Here is a 23,620-nt window from a genome sequence, read left to right as displayed (position 1 = left end):
ATTTATAGGACATTCCATCCAAAAACAACAGAATACACATTTTTCTCTAGTGCTCATGGAACATTCTCCAGGATAGATCATATCTTGGGTCACAAATCAAGCCTTGGTAAATTTAAGAAAATCGAAATTGTATCAACTATCTTTTCCGACCACAACGCTATGAGACTCGATATCAATTACAGGAGAAGATCTGTAAAAAATACAAACACATGGAGGCTAAACAATACACTACTTAATAACGAAGTGATCACTGAAGAAATCAAATAGGAAATAAAAAATACCTAGAAACAAATGACAATGGAGACACGACGACTCAAAATCTATGGGATGCAGCAAAAGCAGTTCTAAGAGGGAAGTTTATAGCAATACAATCTTACCTTAAGAAACAGGAAACATCTCGAATAAACAACCTAACCTTGCACCTAAAGCAATTAGAGAAAGAAGAACAAAAAAACCCCAAAGTTAGCAGGAGGAAAGAAATCATAAAAATCAGATCAGAAATAAATGAAAAAGAAATGAAGGAAACGATAGCAGAGATCAATAAAACTAAAAGGTAGTTCTTTGAAAGGATAAACAAAATTGATAAACCATTAGCCAGACTCATCAAGAAAAAAAGGGAGAAGACTCAAATCAATAGAATTAGAAATGAAAAAGGAGAAGTAACAACTGACACTGCAGAAATACAAAAGATCATGAGAGATTACTACAAGCAACTCTATGCCAATAAAATGGACAACCTGGAAGAAATGGACAAATTCTTAGAAAGGCACAACCTGCCAAGACTGAATCAGGAAGAAATAGAAAATAAGAACAGACCAATCACAAGCAGTGAAATTGAAACTGTGATTAAAAATCTTCCAACAAGCAAAAGCCCAGGACCAGATGGCTTCACAGGCGAATTCTATCAAACATTTAGAGAAGAGCTATCACCTATCCTTCTCAGACTCTTCCAAAATATAGCAGAGGGAGGAACACTCCCAAACTCCTTCTACGAGGCCACCATCACCCTGATACCAAAACCAGACAAGGATGTCACAAAGAAAGAAAACTACAGGCCAATATCACTGATGAACATAGATGCAAAGATCCTCAACAAAATACTAGCAAACAGAATCCAACAGCACATTAAACGGATCATACACCATGATCAAGTGGGGTTTATTCCAGGAATGCAAGGATTCTTCAATATTCGCAAATCAATCAACGTGATACACCATATTAACAAATTGAAGGAGAAAAACCATATGATCATCTCAATAGATGCAGAGAAAGCTTTTGACAAAATTCAACACCCATTTATGATAAAAACCCTGCAGAAAGTAGGCATAGAGGGAACTTTCCTCAACATAATAAAGGCCATATATGACAAACCCACAGCCAACATCGTCCTCAATGGTGAAAAACTGAAAGCATTTCCACTAAGATCAGGAACAAGACAAGGTTGCCCACTCTCACCACTCTTATTCAACATAGTTTTGGAAGTTTTAGCCACAGCATTCAGAGAAGAAAAGGAAATAAAAGGAATCCAAATCGGAAAAGAAGAAGTAAAGCTGTCACTGTTTGCAGATGACATGATACTATACATAGAGAATCCTAAAGATGCTACCAGAAAACTACTAGAGCTAATCAATGAATTTGGTAAAGTAGCAGGATACAAAATTAATGCACAGAAATCTCTGGCATTCCTATACACTAAGGATGAGAAATCTGAAAGTGAAATCAAGAAAACACTCCCATTTACCATTGCAACAAAAAGAATAAAATACCTAGGAATAAACCTACCTAAGGAGACAAAAGACCTGTATGCAGAAAATTATAAGACACTGATGAAAGAAATTAAAGATGATACAAATAGATGGAGAGATATACCATGTTCTTGGATTGGAAGAATCAACATTGTGAAAATGACTCTACTACCCAAAGCAATCTACAGATTCAATGCAATCCCTATGAAACTACCACTGGCATTTTTCACAGAACTAGAACAAAAAATTTCACAATTTGTATGGAAACACAAAAGACCCCGAATAGCCAAAGCAATCTTGAGAACGAAAAATGGAGCTGGAGGAATCAGGCTTCCTGACTTCAGACTATACTACAAAGCTACAGTAATCAAGACAGTACGGTACTGGCACAAAAACAGAAATATAGATCAATGGAACAGGATAGAAAGCCCAGAGATAAACCCACACACATATGGTCACCTTATCTTTGACAAAGGAGGCAGAAATGTACAGTGGAGAAAGGACAGCCTATTCAATAAGTGGTGCTGGGAAAACTGGACAGCTACATGTAAAAGTATGAGATTAGATCACTCCCTAACACCATACACAAAAATAAGCTCAAAATGGATTAAAGACCTAAATGTAAGGCCAGAAACTATCAAACTCTTAGAGGAAAACATAGGCAGAACACTCTATGACATAAATCACAGCAAGGTCCTTTTTGACCCACCTCCTAGAGAAATGGAAATAAAAACAAAAGTAAACAAATGGGACCTAATGAAACTTAAAAGCTTTTGCGCAGCAAAGGAAACCATAAAGAAGACCAAAAGACAACCCTCAGAATGGGAGAAAATATTTGCAAATGAAGCAACTGACAAAGGATTGATCTCCAAAATTTATAAGCAGCTCATGCAGCTTAATAACAAAAAAACGAACAACCCAATCCAAAAATGGGCAAAAGACCTAAATAGACATTTCTCCAAAGAAGATATACAGAGTGCCAACAAACACATGAAAGGATGCTCAACATCACTAATCATTAGAGAAATGCAAATCAAAACTACAATGAGATATCATCTCACACCAGTCAGAATGGCCATCATCAAAAAATCTAGAAATAATAAATGCTGGAGAGGATGTGGAGAAAAGGGAACCCTGTTACACTGTTGGTGGGAATGTAAATTGATACAGCCACTGTGGAGAACAGTATGGAGGTTCCTTAAAAAGCTACAAATAGAACTACCATATGACCCAGCAATCCCAGTACTGGGCATATACCCTGAGAAAACCATAATTCAAAAAGAGTCATGTACCAAAATGTTCATTGCAGCTCTATTTACAATAGCCCAGAGATGGAAACAACCTAAGTGTCCATCATCGGATGAATGGATAAAGAAGTCGTGGCACATATATACAATGGAATGTTACTCAGCCATAAAAAGAGACGAAATTGAGCTATTTGTAATGAGGTGGATAGACCTAGAGTCTGTCATACAGAGTGAAGTAAGTCAGAAAGAGAGAGACAAATACCGTATGCTAACACATATATATGGAATTTAAGAAAAAAAAATGTCATGAAAAACCTAGGGGTGAAACAGGAATAAAGACACAGACTTACTAGAGAATGGACTTGAGGCTATGGGGAGGGGGAAGGGTAAACGGTGACAAAGCGATAAAGAGGCATGGACATATATACACTACCAAACGTAAGGTAGATAGCTAGTGGGAAGCAGCAGCATAGCACAGGTAGATCAGCTCGGTGCTTTGTGACCGCCTGGAGGGGTGGGATAGGGAGGGTGGGAGGGAGGGAGACGCAAGCGGGAAGAGATATGGGAACATATGTATATATATAACTGATTCATTTTGTTGTGAAGCTGAAACTAACATACCATTGTAAAGCAATTATACTCCAATAAAGATGTTTAAACAAAAAAAAAAAAAAAAAGAAAGAAACCACAGGGGTGTATGCTGAGTGTGCCCATGGAAACAGGGGCCTGCTGGAACTAGCCTTGCTTTCCCATTTTGAAGGCTGCATTCATGCTGCCTTGAAGCTACCTGACATTCCCTGCTCTTGACAGGCCTGTCAACCGTGTAAGAATGCTTCGGGGAAAATTATGAGTCTGTTCTGTCTAAACCAGGTGCTTCCGCGGCCGCGGTTGTGGTCCGCCTGACAACCTATAGAGCTAAAGGGAATCTCAACGTGAAAACTTGCCTTCAGGTTAGGCCCCTAGTAGCCGTGCAGAAAGGGAAGCGGGCAGCTGTTTCCATGAGTTCTTAGTCGCTTATATGCTTGATGTGAAAGGAAGTGCACTTTAAAAAAAAAGAAAGAAAAATATGCATTGAGTCATAAGTCAAAAATACTTAAGAATAATTGCCCTTGACTTACAGTATTTGCTTAACATTATTCCTTAGAGCAAACTTAAAACTGTTTTACTTTTACAATAATATCATAATGGTATAAAATATATACCTGATTTGTCTTTAAAATCCATAGAAAAACCTTCAAAGTCTTGCAGATTAAACTCTACTCTGGCACGTGTTATACCTTTGCTTTTTACTAAAAATGGAATAATCTGGGTAACGCCAACATAGGTGCCACTGAAGTTAAATACATCCTAAAACATAAAAAAAGAAATCATAATTAGAAGGTAGAGTAACAATTTATGAAAATAATGTAAACGAAAAATTACATTGCAAAACAGTAGATCTTAAAAGTCCTCATTATGAGAAAAAAATTGTTAAGTATGTTTGGTGACCAATGATAATTAGACTTACCATGGTGACTATTTCACAATATATACAAATATTGAATCATTATATTGTACACCTGAAACTAACATGTTATATGTCAATTATACCTCAATAAAAAAATACACTCATGTTTATCAAGGACATTATTACAGCAGTATTCTATACAAATTAGTTAAATTTTCCTTCTTCCCTCTCCCTCTTACATGTAATCAGTTACCAAATCCCATTAATTCTGACTTCTTCACCTCTTAACTTTATTGTAATTGTATAAAGTTAGTAACTCATCACTTTTTTTTTTCCTGTACGCAGGCCTCTCACTGTTGTGGCCTCTCCCGTTGTGGAGCACAGGCTCCGGACACGCAGGCTCAGCGGCCATGGCTCACGGGCCCAGCCGCTCTGCGGCATGTGGGATCTTCCCGGACCGGGGTACAAACCCGCGTCCCCTGCACCGGCAGGTGGCCTCTCAACCACTGCACCACCAGGGAAGCCCAGTAACTCATCACTTTTCATTTCATTGCTAGATTTGACTTTCTCCAATTCTCCCCTCCACATCTATGTCACAATTAAACTAATTAAAAATCTGACCACATCATTTCCTGTCTTAAAATTTGATGATTCTCCTCTACAGGAGATCTACAGGACAATGTCAAGTTTGTTAGCAGGGCTCATAAAGTTCACCATGACCTTCCCCTGCCTCATGTTCCAGCCTTACCTAGCTCCACTCTCACCCCTATGACTTCATATTTCAGCAAGCTGTATGACTTGTCATTTCCAACCAGTACCTGGCGCTTCTCCCTTCTGTGTCTTTATCAAGGTGTCTCTGCTGTCAGAAGGCCCTTCTCTAACTTGTAATTGCCTGATAAAATACTATGCATCCTTCAAATACCAGTTGGATAAGCCACAATTAATTACAATATGATCGGGACTACTTCTGTTGCTTATGTTTATTCACATTATGACATCATAATGTCCGTTTATTTGTCTTTTTATGTCTCTTCTAGTGGACCTTAAGTCTCATTCATTTTTACATCTCTAGCACCTATCTGACATCTAGCTTAAATACATAAGGAATGTTTACTGAATGTATCTTAACTTTAGCTTATATGCCAGGCATGTGTACCCCACAAAACTCTGCAGGATTCCTCTTCTGGTAGAGTAACTATATATACTCTACAGTTCCTTAGTAAAAGAATCACATACACCATTAAAAGAGAAAGAGGCAACAGTATCCTAATGCTGAGAAAAACATGACATTAAGGTCAACTGTCCACTATTTGCTTCACTTAAAATATCAACCCAGTTCTACAGGTGAAATTTGTGAAATCCAAAACAGGTAGTGAAAGTTTGATGCTTCGTATGCAAAAAATCACTCCTCTTATCCCATTTCTGGTCTTTCCCATAGGTTAATTTGGATAAAATTTCCTAATTGTTATTAAGACACACAGTCAATGCCACACAGTTATTAGATATATTGCTAACAATATCTGGTAATACTAGAATATTGTTTTTAAAAGGTAACTGGGCATCAATGTTTAAAAATCCAACATAATTAAGAAATATTGATAAATATATATTGAAGTCCTATAAATTACTCAGTTATGCCATAACATGCAAAGCCTGCCACAAATATCTTTAGGACTAGGAAATGCAGTATTTAAAGTCTCCATCTTTGTCTAACATTGTTCAAGGAGGGACACCATATCAACTGAAAAAAAGCACTCTGGATACTACAGGAATCACCACTGTCTTGGACAAGCTAGCTTAGTATCCATCAGTCTATCTGGACTTACCATGCCTTCAACACTGAATAAAAGAAAGGTTAGAAAATTGTAACTTAAAGCCTAGAATTGTGGTGATGCCGTTAAAGTGCAGACTAGTGGTAAGGCCCTACCTGAGGCAACCAGCAGCCTCATCAATTTCTACTCAATTTAGTTCAGCACCAGAATGGTACTAGGTACTGGGGATAGAAAAACAAAAGGGCAGATAACCTGAAAATAATATGACAATTGCTACAATGGAGATGTTCCCAGAGTTTAAGATGTTTGTGACATCTAGTAAATGTCACAAGAGAGGGGAATATGGGCTTGCTTTGAAGGATCAGGGAAAGTTTCTTTAGGTAGGTAAGACCAGATCTAACTCTGAAAGCTTGGACAGAAAAAAAAAGAAAAAAATAGCATGTATGTGCACTCTATCAACTGTAGAACAAAATTTCAGTAGGGTACAGAACAATAATTCAAAAAATAAATTTGATTATAGTTCAGAAAATGTAAATCAATACCATAGTGGGGTATTTTACACTCAAAAGATTGGCAAACATTGTGTCTTATAATACAACTTATGGAGCAACAGAATGTGGATCAATGGAAACATGAGAAGAAAATATGGAAATTATCTTGTGAAGTCAAATATGTACATTATCTGCATCTCAGCAACTCCATTCCTAAAGAAACTATTTCATAAGTACCTTAGAAGATATGTACATAAATGTTCATAGCTATAGTATTTGTAATACCAAAAAAACAGACACTAATTGGATGGACAATGGAATGAGTCTACAAATTACAGTATGTCTACATAATGGACTATTAAGCAGCAGGGAAAATGAATAACATACAGCTACACATAACCTAGATGAAGTTTAAAAACATGATATTCAATTAAAAGTAACCCACCAAAGATAATATATCTTTGTTATAAAGCTCAGAAATGAACAAACTAAATAATGAACCATAAGGAATTCATACATATGTGGTAACCTAATTAGAAAAAGTAAAGGGAGAACAATGACAAAATTCAGGAAAGTAGTTATCTCTTAAGAGGGGTAGGATCATGATGAAGCCTTCAGATAATTTAACGGTACTGGTACTGTTCTGCTACTTAAGTTCAGTGGTGAATTCTTAAACTTTCATTAATTGGCTTAATACTCTGCTTCATCACTTATATTTATATTACATATATTAATTTCTATGTGACAAATTACTACATAATAAAAAATTTTTAACCTAAATGGGCTGACTAGGGACACATAAATAAAAATCACCACACTCATAAATTGATTATACAAATAGGTAACATACTCACAGGATTGATTTCAACATCAGCAATCTCAATAGATCCACCAGTCCTAAGGTCTATGTCTTTTGCACGGTGAATAGCAATCTATTTAGGAAAAACATAAAACTCTGTAGAAACCACACTAAAATAGACTCATATACTGCTGAAGTATTACCTGGCATTTATATAACATTTTATAATTTAAATAATCATAACTTATTATAAATGTCACAAGATTTATTCTGGGAGTTATCATCCCATTTCTTGTGATGTAGAATTGATATTCCTAAAGGAGTGAATTTTCAACTCTTAAAAACTTCCATCACAAATGGGACCTCGTGAATTTGACTGAAGAGTTCTACCCATTTGCCTTGACATTATTGCTTCAAACTCTGTGTGAGCCTTTTGTATTTACCTAATTCCAAAGGAATATTCAAAATTAAAACAAGCAAGAAACTGAGTGCAAACACAGAAAGATACTAATATCCAAAACAACCATAGTTCTAATGAGAGCAGCTAAAAATTGCTGAGTATATGGCCCAAGTATACTGCTAAATACATTATCTCCTTTTTAATCTTCAGTATTCTGTTAATACCCTAATTTCCAAGTGAGGAAAACTGGGGCTTAAGGTCACAAAACTTGAAAGCAGCAGTGGCTAAACTTGAACCAAGAACTGCCTGAGCACTCAATTTCTTCCAAGAAATTTAAGACAGTGAAATAAGAATTTAGTCATGTAACTCCTACAAAATAAGAACTATAGATTACATGAACATATAATTGTCTAATCAAAATCTCAGAAGCACAAAAATATCATTCCCTGAAAGCCCTACCTGTACAAGAACAGGTTAGCAGTCAACTTCGAGATTTAAATCTAAATGTATATTAAAAAAAGAGAGATGAGTGTATTTCACTCTTTTGATAGAATCAGTGGCATTGTTTATAGGTAAAGAAACCACAAAATACCATTTTTTCAGAATTATTAAGGAAAGTGAGTGCCATCTAGACAATCTTATTAACCGAATTGCTTAATTCATACTACTATATGATTTCTATATTTTATTTACAGAATACATAGTACCTAAAATACTTGACTAAAATCATAAGAAGCATAACTTAATGCTTCAGAGGTAATTACAAATCAACATATTGCTTCACTGATGAACGCCATATGTAAGTCTCAACACCCCCATGGCTGCCTTTTACTCACTTCTCCTTTCGTGGGTAACTGAAGATTCCAGGCTGCCATAACCCATTTACTACCCTCACCAATTGCTCACTTGACCTTTTCATCTCCTGAGACTTAATCTGTACCCTGGACAATATCACCCGTCACAAATCCATGGCCTCAGAAACCATACATTCATCTGTCCCTCTCTTTCTCACAACCCTCTCTCATCCCTGCTTTCTCACCCATTTTCAGAGAATAGAGTTCCACGATGTCACATGTGTGATGTTTCCCTGATCAGCCCCAATTAACCTGTCTCCATTTTCTCCATTATTCAACAAAGTTTATCATTCCAACTTCTCATCAATATATTCGATCCACTTATACTCATCTTGATTTTCACAGGGGTAACAGAAATAACCTCTATCATCTCTAAGATTAATCCTTAGCCTTCAGACCAACATGTATAAGCAATGGCCTCTTTACTAGACATCTCTACATAGGGATGCAAAAGTGCCTCAAACTCATGATTTCCCTCTAAAATATGCTACTCATCCTCTAATCTTTCTTCAAATGTTGTTACCACCTGTCTCACACTTGACTTACCTGTTTTATTTATATGTGACCCCTTTCAATCATCAAACCCTAAATATTCATCTCCTAAATTTGACTAGAATTTGTCTAGAATCCTACCTCCTGAGAACACAATCTTCTCCTGCCTGGACATCATCAGCAGACTAATAACTCTGCACTGGTCGCAGTTTAACACTGCTCTATAACCAAAGTGATGTCTGAAAAATGCAAATCTGAGTGTGAAACTCTCCATGCTTAAAAACTCCAAGCTCTTAAGATGAAATTTTGACTTCCTAAGTTGTTGCTAAGGACCTGTATGACTAAAATTTATACAGGCCTCTAAATACATCTTTCCCCACTATCATCCATTCAATCTATAACCAAGTCATGTTAAACTAAGTTTTTCATATCTGCCTTGTAGCTCTCCCTCTCCTCCCATATGCCTGAACACATTCAATTTTGTCTTCCTTGAATACTCTTTCCTCCTCTCCTCCCTCACCCCACTACTACCCCTTTCCTCTGGCTGATTCTTAACTCTGGTGTCTTTCAGATTTATCTTCCCCTAGGAAACTGTCCCTGACCATTTAAGCATGGGTTGCAAACCTCTCCCGTGTACGCCCCCAGCCTACTGTATTTCTCCATCATAGTACTTATTACACTATCTTTTAATTTTGAGTTGTTTGCATCCCCCATCATATTGTACATTCTTAGAGACCAAGGACCCTAGTTATCTTGTTCAATTTTGCATTCCTAGCAACGCAACAGAGCCTAACACATAATATGTGCCCAGTAAGTACGCATGGAATGGATGAATAAAGGAATCTCATTATAATATACTGTTAAAAAGGTAAGCTTTGTAAAAACAGCATGGTTCTCTAAAATACAGTGGAAACTAATCTCAGTAAAACCTATATTTTAGTGGCTATGTTTTTTATTTTTTCCAAAATAATATACAAAAATTCTGCCTAAATATCAGACCGTATACCACAATATACACTTTATAAACATCTTTCAATATATACTTTTGTTTTTGTAATTTATTTGTTTTATTTAATTATTTTTGGCTGTGCTGGGTCTTCGTTGCTGTGCACGGGCCTTCTCTAGCTGTGGCGAGTGGGGGCTACTCTTCCTTGTGGTGCACGGGCTTCTCATCACGGTGGCCTCTCCTGTTGTGGGGCAGGGGCTCTAGGCTCTCGGGCTTCAGTAGTTGTGGCGCGTGGGATCTAGAGCGCAGGCTCCGTAGTTGTGGCGCACGGGCTTAGGTGCTCCGTGGCTTGTGGGATCTTCCCAGACCAGGGCTCGAACCCATGTCCCCTGCATTGACAGGTGGATTCGTAACCAATGCGCCACCAGGGAAGCCCCCTATACTTCTTTATAAAAGTAAGATATAATTATTAGGTTGTTTATTTGGGGGCCAGGCAAATTGGTGTTTATTATATTAAGCTAAATATTATTTAAGAACTAATGATTATGGGAAATTGAAGGATAAAATGGAGGCTATCTCTTAAGCCGTTCATTTTGATCTGATGATAGTGCACATATCACTTTTTTAATGTGAGTAAATGCACAGAGTTGATCATCAAATTGAAGATTAAGAGCATTCCATTCCATGAGTTTATAATAAGTAAAATTTACTACAGACTGGTCTTACATGTTTTATTTATTCTGTTTAATGAACACTTAGAGAAGTCCCTAAAATCAAGGTAATACCTTTTCATTTACATAATTCCCAGAACATAAAATAGTAAAACATTTTATGTGTGCTATAAAATACAGATATTAACGTCATATACAATTTTCCTATGATTCCTATAGTCATTAAAGCTATTTAAAATTAGCATTCCAAAACTGATTATTTTTTCCTTAGGTATCTAATTAACACCATGGAAAAAACAATCCTTTGCTCTGTGACTAGTGAGGGCTTGTCACAAGTTAGAGATGCCAAATATTCCAAGTTCATGTGAAAAATGCCTCATATCAATGAAATGTATCCATTTCAACTTAGTAGAAACTTCCATTAGCAACTTTCACCAAAAATATTTTCTACAAATCCTCTTGCCAAGTTCTGCTAACCATTTTTACAACCAATGTATAAGTAAGGTTGTTTATTTTTTAGATTTCTAAAAACTGCACCTCTGTAGAGCTAACTCAATTAGAAATTTAGAATAGAAAAATAACAGAAATTTTTTAAATTACTCTTTAGTGTCATAATATTAAAACCCATCCCCATTAGAAGAAATCATTAAAATAAGCTTTCTAAGAATAAACATGTATATAACCTTTTATAGAATTATACCTACTATTATAAATATCATAACCAAACAAATCCACAGACACATATATAAGGAGCAAACACACATATGCATAAACATACCTTTGCTCCTGTATCAAATTTTCCTGCTACAGTAGGAGTACAGGAGGTATTGAGAACAGTTAGCCCCCGCAATGGAATGATTCCTTGTGATGGAACAACATCAATCACAGACAAAAGACTCTGGTCACAAACCTATAATCAAAAATTTGCAGAAATGTCACTTATCCTTTGAAGTTATTGTTCCAAAGCTTTCATAGGAAAACTTCTAGACCAGTACATAGAGAGAGGACCTACAGGCACACAGCATGAGATGGTTTTGAAATAGATTTTCAAACACCAGAGAAACAATTTGAACTTCAACAAGGATTTGCACCCCTAACCCAGCAAACAGAACTTTTAGCAATGGCATCTTCCAATTCAAACAGGATGATGAAGGTTATTATCTGAAGTGTTTTCAAGCCTTTGCAAAACTTACAAGGAAAGGATGAGATGTATCTGTTGGAGAGATGCCAAAATTCTAGATACTATTTTGATAGCCTGTCTTTTCCCTGATCCTAAAAAACTGAAAGCAAAGTTAGTGGGGAGGCAAGATGATAAAGTAACCTACTCTTCTTTATTATTTCCTTTATAGCCTAATGTCTAAGATATCATTTTGACCTTCAAAAAAGTAACTTACCAAAAGAGTTAAGGTGTGGTTTGTCAGAGGCCAATTTAGGCTTATTTATCATGCCTTAAGTCAGAATAATTTGAAGGGAAATTGGTTAACATATTTTAGGGGATGAGGGAACAAACAGACTTCAGAACTAATTCTGAAGCAACAGAGTAGAAAAGGGTATCCTCCTTTGCTTGTCTGGGCAGAAGACATGTAAATACAAGCTTGAAAGAAAGATCTCAAATGCTAACCTCTACTGTCACTATTAGGAGATGTTAATGTTTCTCAGTTAAAAAAAAAAAAACATCTATTACCAATTTAAACACCACCCGCCCCACAATTTAAATCAGGAGTAACAACTATAAATAGAATATCTTTAGAATGGTCTTGATCTAGGTCCCAGTTGCTACCATAACAGTCTTGATGACAGAGTGAAAACAAGGAAAAAAAGGAAAAGCATGTAATTAAATACTGAATGTAACATAAACACTGCATATTTTTTTAAATGTTAGTTTTTTTGAAATCATCTTTTTTTCCCAATAAAACAAAATAACAGAAAGAAAGCAAAAGAGGGGTAAGAGGAGAAGGAAGGGAGAGATTAAGGAAGGAAGGGAGAGATAGTGACAAATTTTATGGGAAACTAAAAGGATAAAGTAGATGAAATGTATTCAGATAAATCTGATATGAAATACCTAAATATTAGCATTAGTCAATCTATAAAGACTAAAGTATTCATGGCATAGAACTCATGGCAATAAATAGTTCAAATTATAATGTGATCTGATCCAAGTAAGATTTCCAGATTCTACATTACCTTGAAATAAGCATGGTTTGGTCCTACATTGTGAAGAATGGCTTTTCTCCAAGTTGTTAAACCTTGAGGGCTATCACTGAAGAGTATCCTTGGCTCTAAAAGAACGACCTTGGTGTGACCAAGCTAATAAGAGGAAGAAAGGGAACATGAAATTGAAATAACAGTAAACATTTTTTTAATCCCCCACGAGATAACTCAAACTTTTTCAGCTTCATAGAAATTTCTAAAATACGAAGCGTTATCAGATTTTATGGTGTTCTTAAGAGAAAGGAAAAGAGTGGAATATTTACAATGTACTCCTAAACTGAGGAAGGCAGAGAGAGTAAGATAACTCTAAGGACGAAGTAAATCCATGACTGAGAATGATGTAGATTAGTCACTGAAGGGGATACTAGAGACCATCTGCCCCACTACATACAAGGTGTTACCATGTGCTACACAAAAGGAAAAAGTTCAAGGGTCATGTAAGTATGGGAAATAACATGCCAAGAGAGATTATCCAGGCATGTTTCTACTAGAAGTCTTCTCATAGGGCTTAATATGCTGATAATGTACACTTTGCTTATCTGAGAATGGGGAGGTAGTACACTGTGATTCACAGAATTACTTAGGCACAGGACTCCCTCGCCCTGTCCTACACAAACCACTTCATAGAACTACAGCAACATAAAACACTTTTTGGAAACGTTGATATTATCCACCTCTCCCATTTTACAGGAAAGCAAATAGTAACCAAGGTGAACTAGAACCCAAGATTTCTAATTCCTCATTCAGTGCTCTTTACAATAGACCCTACTATAAATAATACATATTATTTCTTATTGTCTTAGGAGATTTTAATACATTCGTATAATTAGTTGAAGAACATGATTCGGATAACTGGAAAAATAAACTTTCAAACAAAGCTAACAAAAGATGAAATGGTCAAGTAAGTCCTTCATAATTAATGAAAAAACTTAAATGAACATTTTATTTAATTGTTTCACATTCCTCCTTCTTTCCTTTCTTAAGAGTAACACTTCACTTACTCTTAAGTAAGTTCACTTAAACTCAAGGGCTTGAAAAATTGGCCAAAAATAATCTAGTTCAGTACACTGACATCTCAGAGTTTAATTCTTAACCAACCCTAGTGTAGGGAAAGTGGAAATCAAATTTTATGAGAGGGTAATGGCAAAGGCTGTGGAGGCAGATCACTTTGGATATAAATTCCAATAGGGCATTTACTGCACGTGTGAACTTGTACTAGATAATTAACCATTCTAATGCTCCATTTTCTCACCCATCAATTGAGTTATTAATACATTCCTTATAGAGTTGCTGTAAGGATTAAATGAGATAATACAAGAACGTCATTTTGCATCGTACCTGAGACACAATAATTAATAAATAATACCTTATGGTTATCAGGGGATAAGGGGGGGAGGGATAAATTGGGAGACTGGGACTGACATATACACACTACTATATATAAAACAGATAACTAATAAGAACCTGCTGCATAGTGCAGGGAACTCTACTCAATACTCTGTAATGGCCTATATGGAAAAAGAATCTTAAAAAAAAAAGACTGGATACATGTATACATATAACTGATTCACTTTGCTGTACACCTAAAACTAATACAACATTGTAAATCAACTATACTCCAATAATTCTTTTTTAAAAAAAATGATACTTATTATTAATGCTAAGTCTACATTACTAAATTGCTCATCTTTTATTTGTTAGAAAAAATACACATGGGGTGAGTATATGAGCAAATTTATATTAGTAAACTTGTCAAACACAGTTATGTAAATAACAGTTAAAGAACTGTATACATATGTTCACCAAAAGACAGAGAATGTTAATAGAAGCACTATTACATTAGCCAAAAATCTGAAACAATCCAAACCCTCATCAGCTGTGTGATGGAAAACTGATTGTACAGTCTAACCAAATGGAATGCTATTCAGGAGTGAGAATGAATAATCTGTCACCACATGTATCAGCATAGATGCATCCCACAAACCTAATTATGAACAAAAGAAGACAGGCATAGAAGAGAACATATGGTGTGATGACATTTATATACAGTTTAAAGCCAAAATTAATCTATGCTCTTAGAAGTAACGATTGTGATGATCCTGGGAGGGACACATAGTGACTGAAGTGTGGACTAGGGGGGTTTTTTTGTGATGCTAGTCATGTTCTGTTTCTTGATCAGGTTGATCTGGGTGTGAGTTACAAGGGTGTTACTAGTTTATAAAAAATAATTGAGTGATACATACTTTATAATATGTGCACCTTTCTGTAGTATACTATACTTCAATACAAAGTTGTAAAAAGAATTAATAAGTGATTTAAACATAGTGAAAGCAGCAGCTTATTTCAAGCCTGGGGCAAAGGAAAGACCCTATTGATTTCTGACTGCCACTTGCCATCATAAAAGTGGATGGATCTCTTATATCTTAAGGCTATAAGCTTCTTTATAGCTAAAATATGTAAGAACATGATCATGGCCTGGAGACAGAGATGGGATTTAGCAAAACAGCATTGGGTTGTGTTAAATTACTAAGAATGTTGGGAAGGGAATTTGGTACACATGTAAAGCATATCCTTGGTAATTAAGAGCCATGAAGTTAAGGTCTTCTGGGTTCTACCACAGAAAGAAAGTTAAAATTACATATTGCAGCCTTCACTTTACTTACATTTTTATTATAAGTATATTCCATATGGAATATGGAAGAATTTTCTATATTTCCTTGCTATATAAATCACATGATCCATTTCATACTGAATTATTAATTACAACTAAATACGAAAAATGCAATAATATAATTTTCTCTAGTTTTCTTTGGCACTTATTAAAGAAATAATTTAATTTCAAGTGGCTCCCATGGTATTATAGTCTCTAATAACAATCTAGTATTGTTGGCACAAAAGTTTTGGATTTCTGAGTTAATTCTAGATAATACAACACATTTTTTAGCAAAGTCTTCATTTATGGTAGAGAAGTGGCTCCAAGAAGATGTTAAGACACTTTAGCTAACTAAGTATTACATGTAAAATCAGTTTTTACTAACATAGTATATATACGCAACTATATACGCATATGCATACTCAACCAATTTATAGCCCTCAAAATAAAAATAATATTCAAGGGAAATCATTACATGTGCAAGACATTTCAGTGTCAGCGTGTTTCCTTCATTGATGTGAAGAATAAATTCTTCCCTTTCCGGAGAATCAAATCCCAGCTGCCATGTCACTTCACATTCCAATAGGGAGTATGGCTCAACAGTGCCTACAGAGAATTTAGAGAGAACAAGAAATTTACCACATTTTAACTATATTTATTTTTTAATATCCAAAATAAGAGATGGCATAAACATGTAATGACATTTTATAACAAATTATTTAAATTAAACAAAATACAGGGAATACCTTATGCTCCAACTTTAATAGGCAGATCAAAATATCTGACAAAAAGTATGCCAATATATAGCAAAAAAAATTTAAATTTATCAATGAAGCAACACTCTAGGATTAGAGATAACTTTACATCTAGACAGTAGAAAATCATCTGCGATCCCTGATCAAATGCCCCCTCCACATTTCTCAACACTCTGAAACACACCGGACACTCATTCAGTTTCTGGAGGAAGGAATTATCATTACCAGAGGCTTTTTTTTGTTTGTTTTAATGTTCAAATCCCTAGAGATATAACTTCTGATGTAGCTATTAGCAATTAGCACATTTCTATAATTCAAATGTATTTAGAACCCAGGAGGGTATAAGGCACATTTACTGTGAGCTGCTTTACCTGTTTAAATTCATCATCTCCTTTGGTCTAAGAAAATAATACTTGATGGAAAGAATGACTTAGAAGCTCTTCCCTCAGGAAGAGGGGATCATCTGAGATTCAAAGGCACAGGATACTGAACAGAGACATGCGTGACCATCACAACAAACTTTGCCTTGAGTCAGGCTGACTCACATGCAACAGTAGTTTTCTCAACCTTGAAAAAGGTATAGTGCCTACCTCCTAGTTTTGCAGTGGCCACGTAGGGAGATAACAACACACATAAAGGGATTAACATAGTGTGTAATGCCTAGAAAGCACCCAGTGTCAGATATTATTATTAATACTCTTGAATGCCAATACTATAGTTGGCACAATAATTTATAAAAAGAGGAGAAACTACTCGTGGAAGAGCTAACAGTCTAGTTGGGATCCATCAGAATTATATTTGTCTATAAGTAACAATAAGTCCTGTTACAGTGGGTTAGGTAGATACGAGTTTATTTATCTTATGCAATCAGAAGTCCATGGGCAGGTATTCCAGGGCTGCCTTAACAGGTTGACAATGCCTTGAAGGAGCAATGCTCCTAGCTTCCCACACTGCCATTCCTTATCACGTGGCCTTCCTCTGTGTGGAAAGGTATCAAAGCACAGTCGTTAAAAAGAGCACAAATTCTCCAGTCAGACTCCCTGGTTCAAATTTCAGCTCTGACACTTACTAGCTGAGACTTTGGACGATTTACTAAACCTATGTAACACAGATTCCTCATACATAAAGTGGGGATAACAACTGTTTCTTAGAGAATTGATAAAGGGAATAAATAAGCTAATATAAGCAGAAGTACTTCAAACAGTACCTGGCATATAGAAGGGGGATAAAGCTAAAAGAAATTTCTGTCCATATCTCATTGGCAAGAAAGGCTGGGGAAAAGAGATACGTAAATAAGAACACTGCTTCCCCAAACAAAATGAGGGTCCCATAAGGAAGGGGAATGGATATCAGATAATCTGGGCTTAGTAACATCTACCACAACAGGAGATGGACATAAACAAATAACTGTAGGTGATGTAACAAATACACAATGGGAGTGGAAAAGAGGTTGGGTGGGGAGTTCTAAATTAGCCCAAGAAAGTGGAGGAAACTTCATCATAAGGAGATGGCATTTGAGTTGTGACTGAAGAATGAGCAGGAACTCTGCAGGAGGACAAAGTCTGTGGGAAATGTAGAAGTCAAGTGATGGCACTAGAAGTGAGTGATGTGTAGAGAAGACTGTGATGGGAAGTAACTCTGACAAAGAAGAGTCAATGCTATTTATAAAGACACCTAAGCTTTCAGAGAAGAGTTGAGAGCAGCACAAGGATTATAGATCCATGTTGAGAGGGTTAGCTTGAGGTCAATAATTTCCCTTCAACCAGCATGGCTATATATTTTTCTCCAGGAATATTATGTATATCATGGGACAGGAGAAATAAGTTGGATGGCTGAATTGAGCATGGCTGGGATTGGCAGGGAAGGTACTACAAACGGCCAAGGAGTGACAGAATTGAGAAAGACAATGAGAGTGAACTGACTGAAGACAAGGCTGAGGACTGAGTGGACTCAAGAGTTCAGTATGGTTAAAGACAACAAGGATGAACACATAAAAAAACAAGCAGAAACATAAACAATATCTAATGAAAAAGTCATATGAGAAACCAATTCTACCTTAGAAAACATCAATCCACTCTTCCATTCTCCCCTTATAATATCCACTATCCAAATACAAATCCAAAATGTATCATGCCTCAGGAAAAAAGGACAATCACAACATAAAATTTAAATTATAACTCTTCACTTTAGTTTACAAAAAAATAGAGAGGGATATGATTAAATGCATTATGTAGGATGTAAAACCAATTCTAGGGGCACAAAAATTTGCCACCCCAAAATGTGTCTCTTTGGCATGAGGATTAATTTAAGCTGATTATTATTATTTTTTTTTTTTATTGCGGTACGCAGGCCTCTCACTGTTGTAGCCTCTCCCGCTGCGGAGCAACAGGCTCCAGACGCGCAGGCTCAACGGCCATGGCTCACGGGCCCAGCCGCTCCGCGGCATATGGGATCTTCCCGGACCGGGGCATGAACCCGTGTCCCCTGCATCGGCAGGCAGACTCTCAACAATTGCGCCACCAGGGAAGCCCTAAGCTGATTATTTTTAAGAAATAGAAGAAGACTCAGGAAGTTTTTTCTTGTTACCTCTTCCTTAACTGCCTAAAAGAATTTAGATAAAGGGCTAGTTCCCAGAATAGAGCTATCACCAGAGATACATGCAAAGAATATGGGCTGGCTATGATAGGGGAGACTCAGCTGGGCCTAGAGATCAAGTCTACTCTGTGTACCATGATCCAGGAAACATCTGTTTACCAAACATTTGCTTTTCCATCTGCATGTGAATTCCCTTTCTCACCTTTGAAGCCCCAATCCACTACCCCCAACATCCTCTTTTGTCTTTAGCTGAAGACGACATTTAAGGTGAGGATTTGGCCACTCTGGCAAGTTATGGGGTTTTCCTGGGTCTGTCTCACGGATACATGTTATTAAACTTTTGTGTGATTTTCTCCTGTTAATCTGTCCCATGTCAGTTTAATTCTTATACCAACTAGAAGAACCTAAGGGTAGAAGAAAACTTCTTCTTTTCCAACACGATATACAAAAGGGATGTAAGAAAAATAACTCAATAAAAAGATTTATACAGGAGACCTTCAAGATGGTGGAGGAGTAAGACGTGGAGATCACCTTCCTCCCCACAAATACATCAGAAACACATCTACATGTGGAACAACTCCTACAGAACACCTACTGAATGCTGGAAAAAGACCTCAGACCTCCCAAAAGTTATATATATTTTTTTCCGTTTTCTCTTTTTGGGAGTATGTATACATATGCTTAGTTGTGCAATTTTGTCCGTATAGCTTTGCTTTCACCATTTGTCCTAGGGGGCTGTCTGTCTGTGTTTTGTTGTTTTTTTCCTTACTATAGTTTTTAGAGCTTGTTATCATTGGTGGATTTTTTTATTGGTTTGGTTGCTCTCCTCTTTCTTCTTCCTTTAATGACTTTTTAATTTTCTTTTTTTTTTTTTTTTTTGCGGTACGCGGGCCTCTCACTGTTGTGGCCTCTCCTGTTGCAGAGCAACAGGCTCCAGACACGCAGGCTCAGCGGCCATGGCTCATGGGCCTAGCCACTCCGCGGCATGTGGGATCTTCCTGGACCGGGGCACGAACCCGTATCCCCTGCATCGGCAGGTGGACTCTCAACCAATGCGCCACCAGGGAAGCCCTGACTTTTTAATTTTTTAAAATATTTTCTTTTATTTTAATAACTTTATTTTATTTTATTCCTTCTTTCTTTCTTTCTTTCTTTCTCCTCCCTTTTCTTCTGAGCTGTGTGGCTGACAGGGTCTTGGTGTTCCGGCCGGGTGTCAGGCCTGTGCCTCTGAGGAGGGAGAGCCAAGTTCAGGACACTGGTTCATCAAAGACCTCCCAGCTCCACAAAATATCAAATGGCTAAAGCTCTCCCAGAGATCTCCATCTCAAGGCTAAGACCCAGCTCCACTCAACAAACAGCAAGCTACAGTGCTGGACACCCTATGGCAAACAACTAGCAAGACAGGAACAAAACCACACCCAATACCAGAGAAGCTGCTTAAAATCATAATAAGGTCAGAGACACCCCAAAACACACCACCAGATGTGGTCCTACCCACCACAAAGGCAAGATCCAGCCTCATCCACCAGAACGTAGGCACCAGTCCCCTCCAGCAGTAAGCCTACACAACCTACTGACTCAACCTTAGCCACTGGGGGCAAACACCAAAAACAATGGGAACGAAGAACCTGCAGCCCGTGAAAAGGAGACGCCAAACACAGTAAGTTAAGCAAAATGAGGAGACAGAGAAACACACAGCAGATGAAGGAGCAAGGTAAAAACTCAACAGACTAAACAAATGAAGAGAAAATAGGCAGTCTACCTGAAAAAGAATTTACAGTAATGATAGTAAAGATGATCCACAATATTGGAAATAGAATGGAGAAAATACAAGAAACGTTTAACAAGGATCTACAAGAACTAAAGAGCAAATAACAATGATGAACAACATAATAAACAAAATTTAAATTCTCTAGAAGGAATCAAGAGCAGAATAACTGAGACAGAACAGATAAGTGACCTGGAAGATAAAATAGTGGAAATAACTACTGCAGAGCAGAATAAAGAAAAAAGAATGAAAAGAACTGAGGACCGTCTCACAGACCTCTGGGACAACATTAAACGCACCAACATTCGAATTACAGGGGTTCCAGAAGAAGAAGAGAAAAAGAAAGGGACTGAGAAAATATTTGAAGAGATTATAGTTGAAAACTTCCCTAATATGGGAAAAGAAATAGTTAATCAAGTCCAGGAAGCACAGAGAATCCCATACAGGGTAAATCCAAGGAGAAATACACCAAGACATATATTAATCAAACTGTCAAAACTTAAATACAAAGAAAACATATTAAAAGCAGCAAGGGAAAAACAACAAATAACACACAAGGGAATCCCCAGAAGGTTAACAGCTGATCTTTCAGAAGAAACTCTGCAAGCCAGAAGGGAGTGGCAGAACATATTTAAAGTGATGAAGGAGAAAAACCTACAACCAAGATTACTCTACCCAGCAAGGATCTCATTCAGATTTGATTGAGAAATTAAAACCCTTACAGGCAAACAAAAGCTAAGAGAATTCAGCACCACCAAACCAGCTTTACAACAAATGCTAAAGGAACTTCTCTAGGCAGGAAACACAAGAAAGGAAAAGACCTACAATAACAAACACAAAATAATTAAGAAAATGGTAATAGGAACAGACATATTGATAAATACCTTAAATGTAAATGTATTAAATGCTCCAACTAAAAGACACAGACTGGCAGAATGCATATAAAAACAAGACCCGTATATACACTGTCCAAAAAAGACCCACTTCAGACCTAGGGACACATACAGACTGAAAGTGAGGGGATGGAAAAAGATACTCCATGCAAATGGAAATCAAAAGAAAGCTGGAGTAGCAATTCTCATATTAGACAAAATGGACTTTAAAATAAAGACTATTACAAGAGACACTACATAATGATCAAGGGATAAATCCAAGAAGATGATATAACAATTGTAAATATTTATACACCCAACATAGGAGCACCTCAATACACAAGGCAAATGCTAACAGCCACAAAAGGGGAAACTGACAGTAACACAATCATAGCAGGGGACTTTAACACCCCACTTTCACCAAAGGACAGATCATCCAAAATGAAAATAAATAAGGAAACACAAGCTTTAAATGATACATTAAACAAGATGGACTTAATTGATATTAATAGGACATTCCATTCAAAAACAACAGAATACAATTTCTTCTCAAATGCTCATGGAATATTCTCCAGGATAGATCATATATTGGGTCACAAATCAAGCCTTGGTAAATTTAAGAAAATTGAAATCATATCAAGTATCTTTTCCGACCACAACGCTATGAGACTAAGTATCAATTACAGGAAAAAATCTGTAACAAATACAAACACATGGAAGCTAAACAATACACTACTAAATAACCAAGAGATCACTGAAGAAATCAAAGAGGAAAACAAAAAATACCTAGAAACAAATAACAATGAAAACACAACAACCCAAAACCTATGGGATGCAGCAAAAGCAGTTCTAAGAGAGAAGTTAATAGCAATACAATTCTACCTCAAGAAACAAGAATCATCTCAAATAAACAACCTAACCTTACAGCTAAAGCAATTAGAGAAAGAAGAACAATAAAGCCCCAAAGTTAGCAGAAGGAAAGAAATCATAAAGATCAGATCAGAGAGAAATGAAGGAAACAATAGCGAAGATCAATAAAACTAAAAGCTGGTTCTTTGAGAAGATGAACAAAATTGATAAACCATTAGCCACACTCATCAGAAAAAAAGGGAAAAGACTCAAATCAATAGAACTAGAAAATAAAAAGAAATAACAACTGACACTGCAGAAATACAAATGGTCATGAGAGATTACTACAAGCAACTATATGCCAATAAAATGGACAACCTGGAAGAAATGGACACATTCTTAGAAGAACACAATCTTCCAAGACTGAACCAGGAAGAAAGAGAAAATATAAACAGACCAATCACAAGAACTGAAACTGAGACTGTGATTAAAAATCTTCTAGCAAACAAAAGCCCAGGAGCAGATGGCTTCACAGGCAAATTCTATCAAACATTTAGAGAAGACCTAATACCCATTCTTCTCAAACTCTTCCAAAATATACCAGAGGGAGGAACACTCCCAAACTCATTCTACAAGGCCACCATCACCCTGATACCAATACCAGAAAAAGATGTCACAAAGAAAGAAAACTACAGGCCAATATCACTGATGAACATAGATGCAAAAATCCTCCACAAAATACGAGCAAACAGAATTCAACAGCACATTAAAAGGATCATACACCATGAACAAGTGGGCTTTATCCCAGGAATGCAAGGATTCTTCAATATACACAAATCAATCAATGTGATACACCATATTAACAAACTGAAGGAGAAAAAGCATATCATCATCTCAATAGATGCAGAGAAAGATTTGACAAAATTAACACCCATTTATGATAAAAACCCTGAAGAAAGTAGGCATACAGGGAACTTTCCTCAACATTATAAAGGGCATATATGACAAACCCACAGCCAACGTCGTCCTCAATGGTGAAAAACTGAAACCATT

At 36.6% G+C, this 23,620-nt stretch overlaps 1 protein-coding gene across 1 annotated transcript in view; it reads right to left on the bottom strand.

The window, feature by feature from the left end:
- The window catches only part of LOC113616456 (cilia- and flagella-associated protein 47-like), a gene marked incomplete at its 5' end in the record, with an annotated part of 358,695 nt that overhangs the window by 320,725 nt on the left and 14,350 nt on the right, over positions 1-23,620 (bottom strand). The window contains 5 exon segments of the mRNA XM_027099781.1: positions 4,195-4,339; positions 7,557-7,634; positions 11,643-11,774; positions 13,049-13,171; positions 16,204-16,334. Of these exon segments, the coding sequence (XP_026955582.1) occupies positions 4,195-4,339; positions 7,557-7,634; positions 11,643-11,774; positions 13,049-13,171; positions 16,204-16,334 (609 nt within the window).

Source organism: Aethalodelphis obliquidens, unplaced genomic scaffold (genome assembly GCF_003676395.1).
Source record: "Aethalodelphis obliquidens isolate GAN/ISIS:26980383/991018 unplaced genomic scaffold, ASM367639v1 scaffold141, whole genome shotgun sequence".
Taxonomy (NCBI): Eukaryota; Metazoa; Chordata; class Mammalia; order Artiodactyla; family Delphinidae; genus Aethalodelphis; species Aethalodelphis obliquidens.
This window is presented reverse-complemented; position numbering and strand designations above follow the sequence as displayed.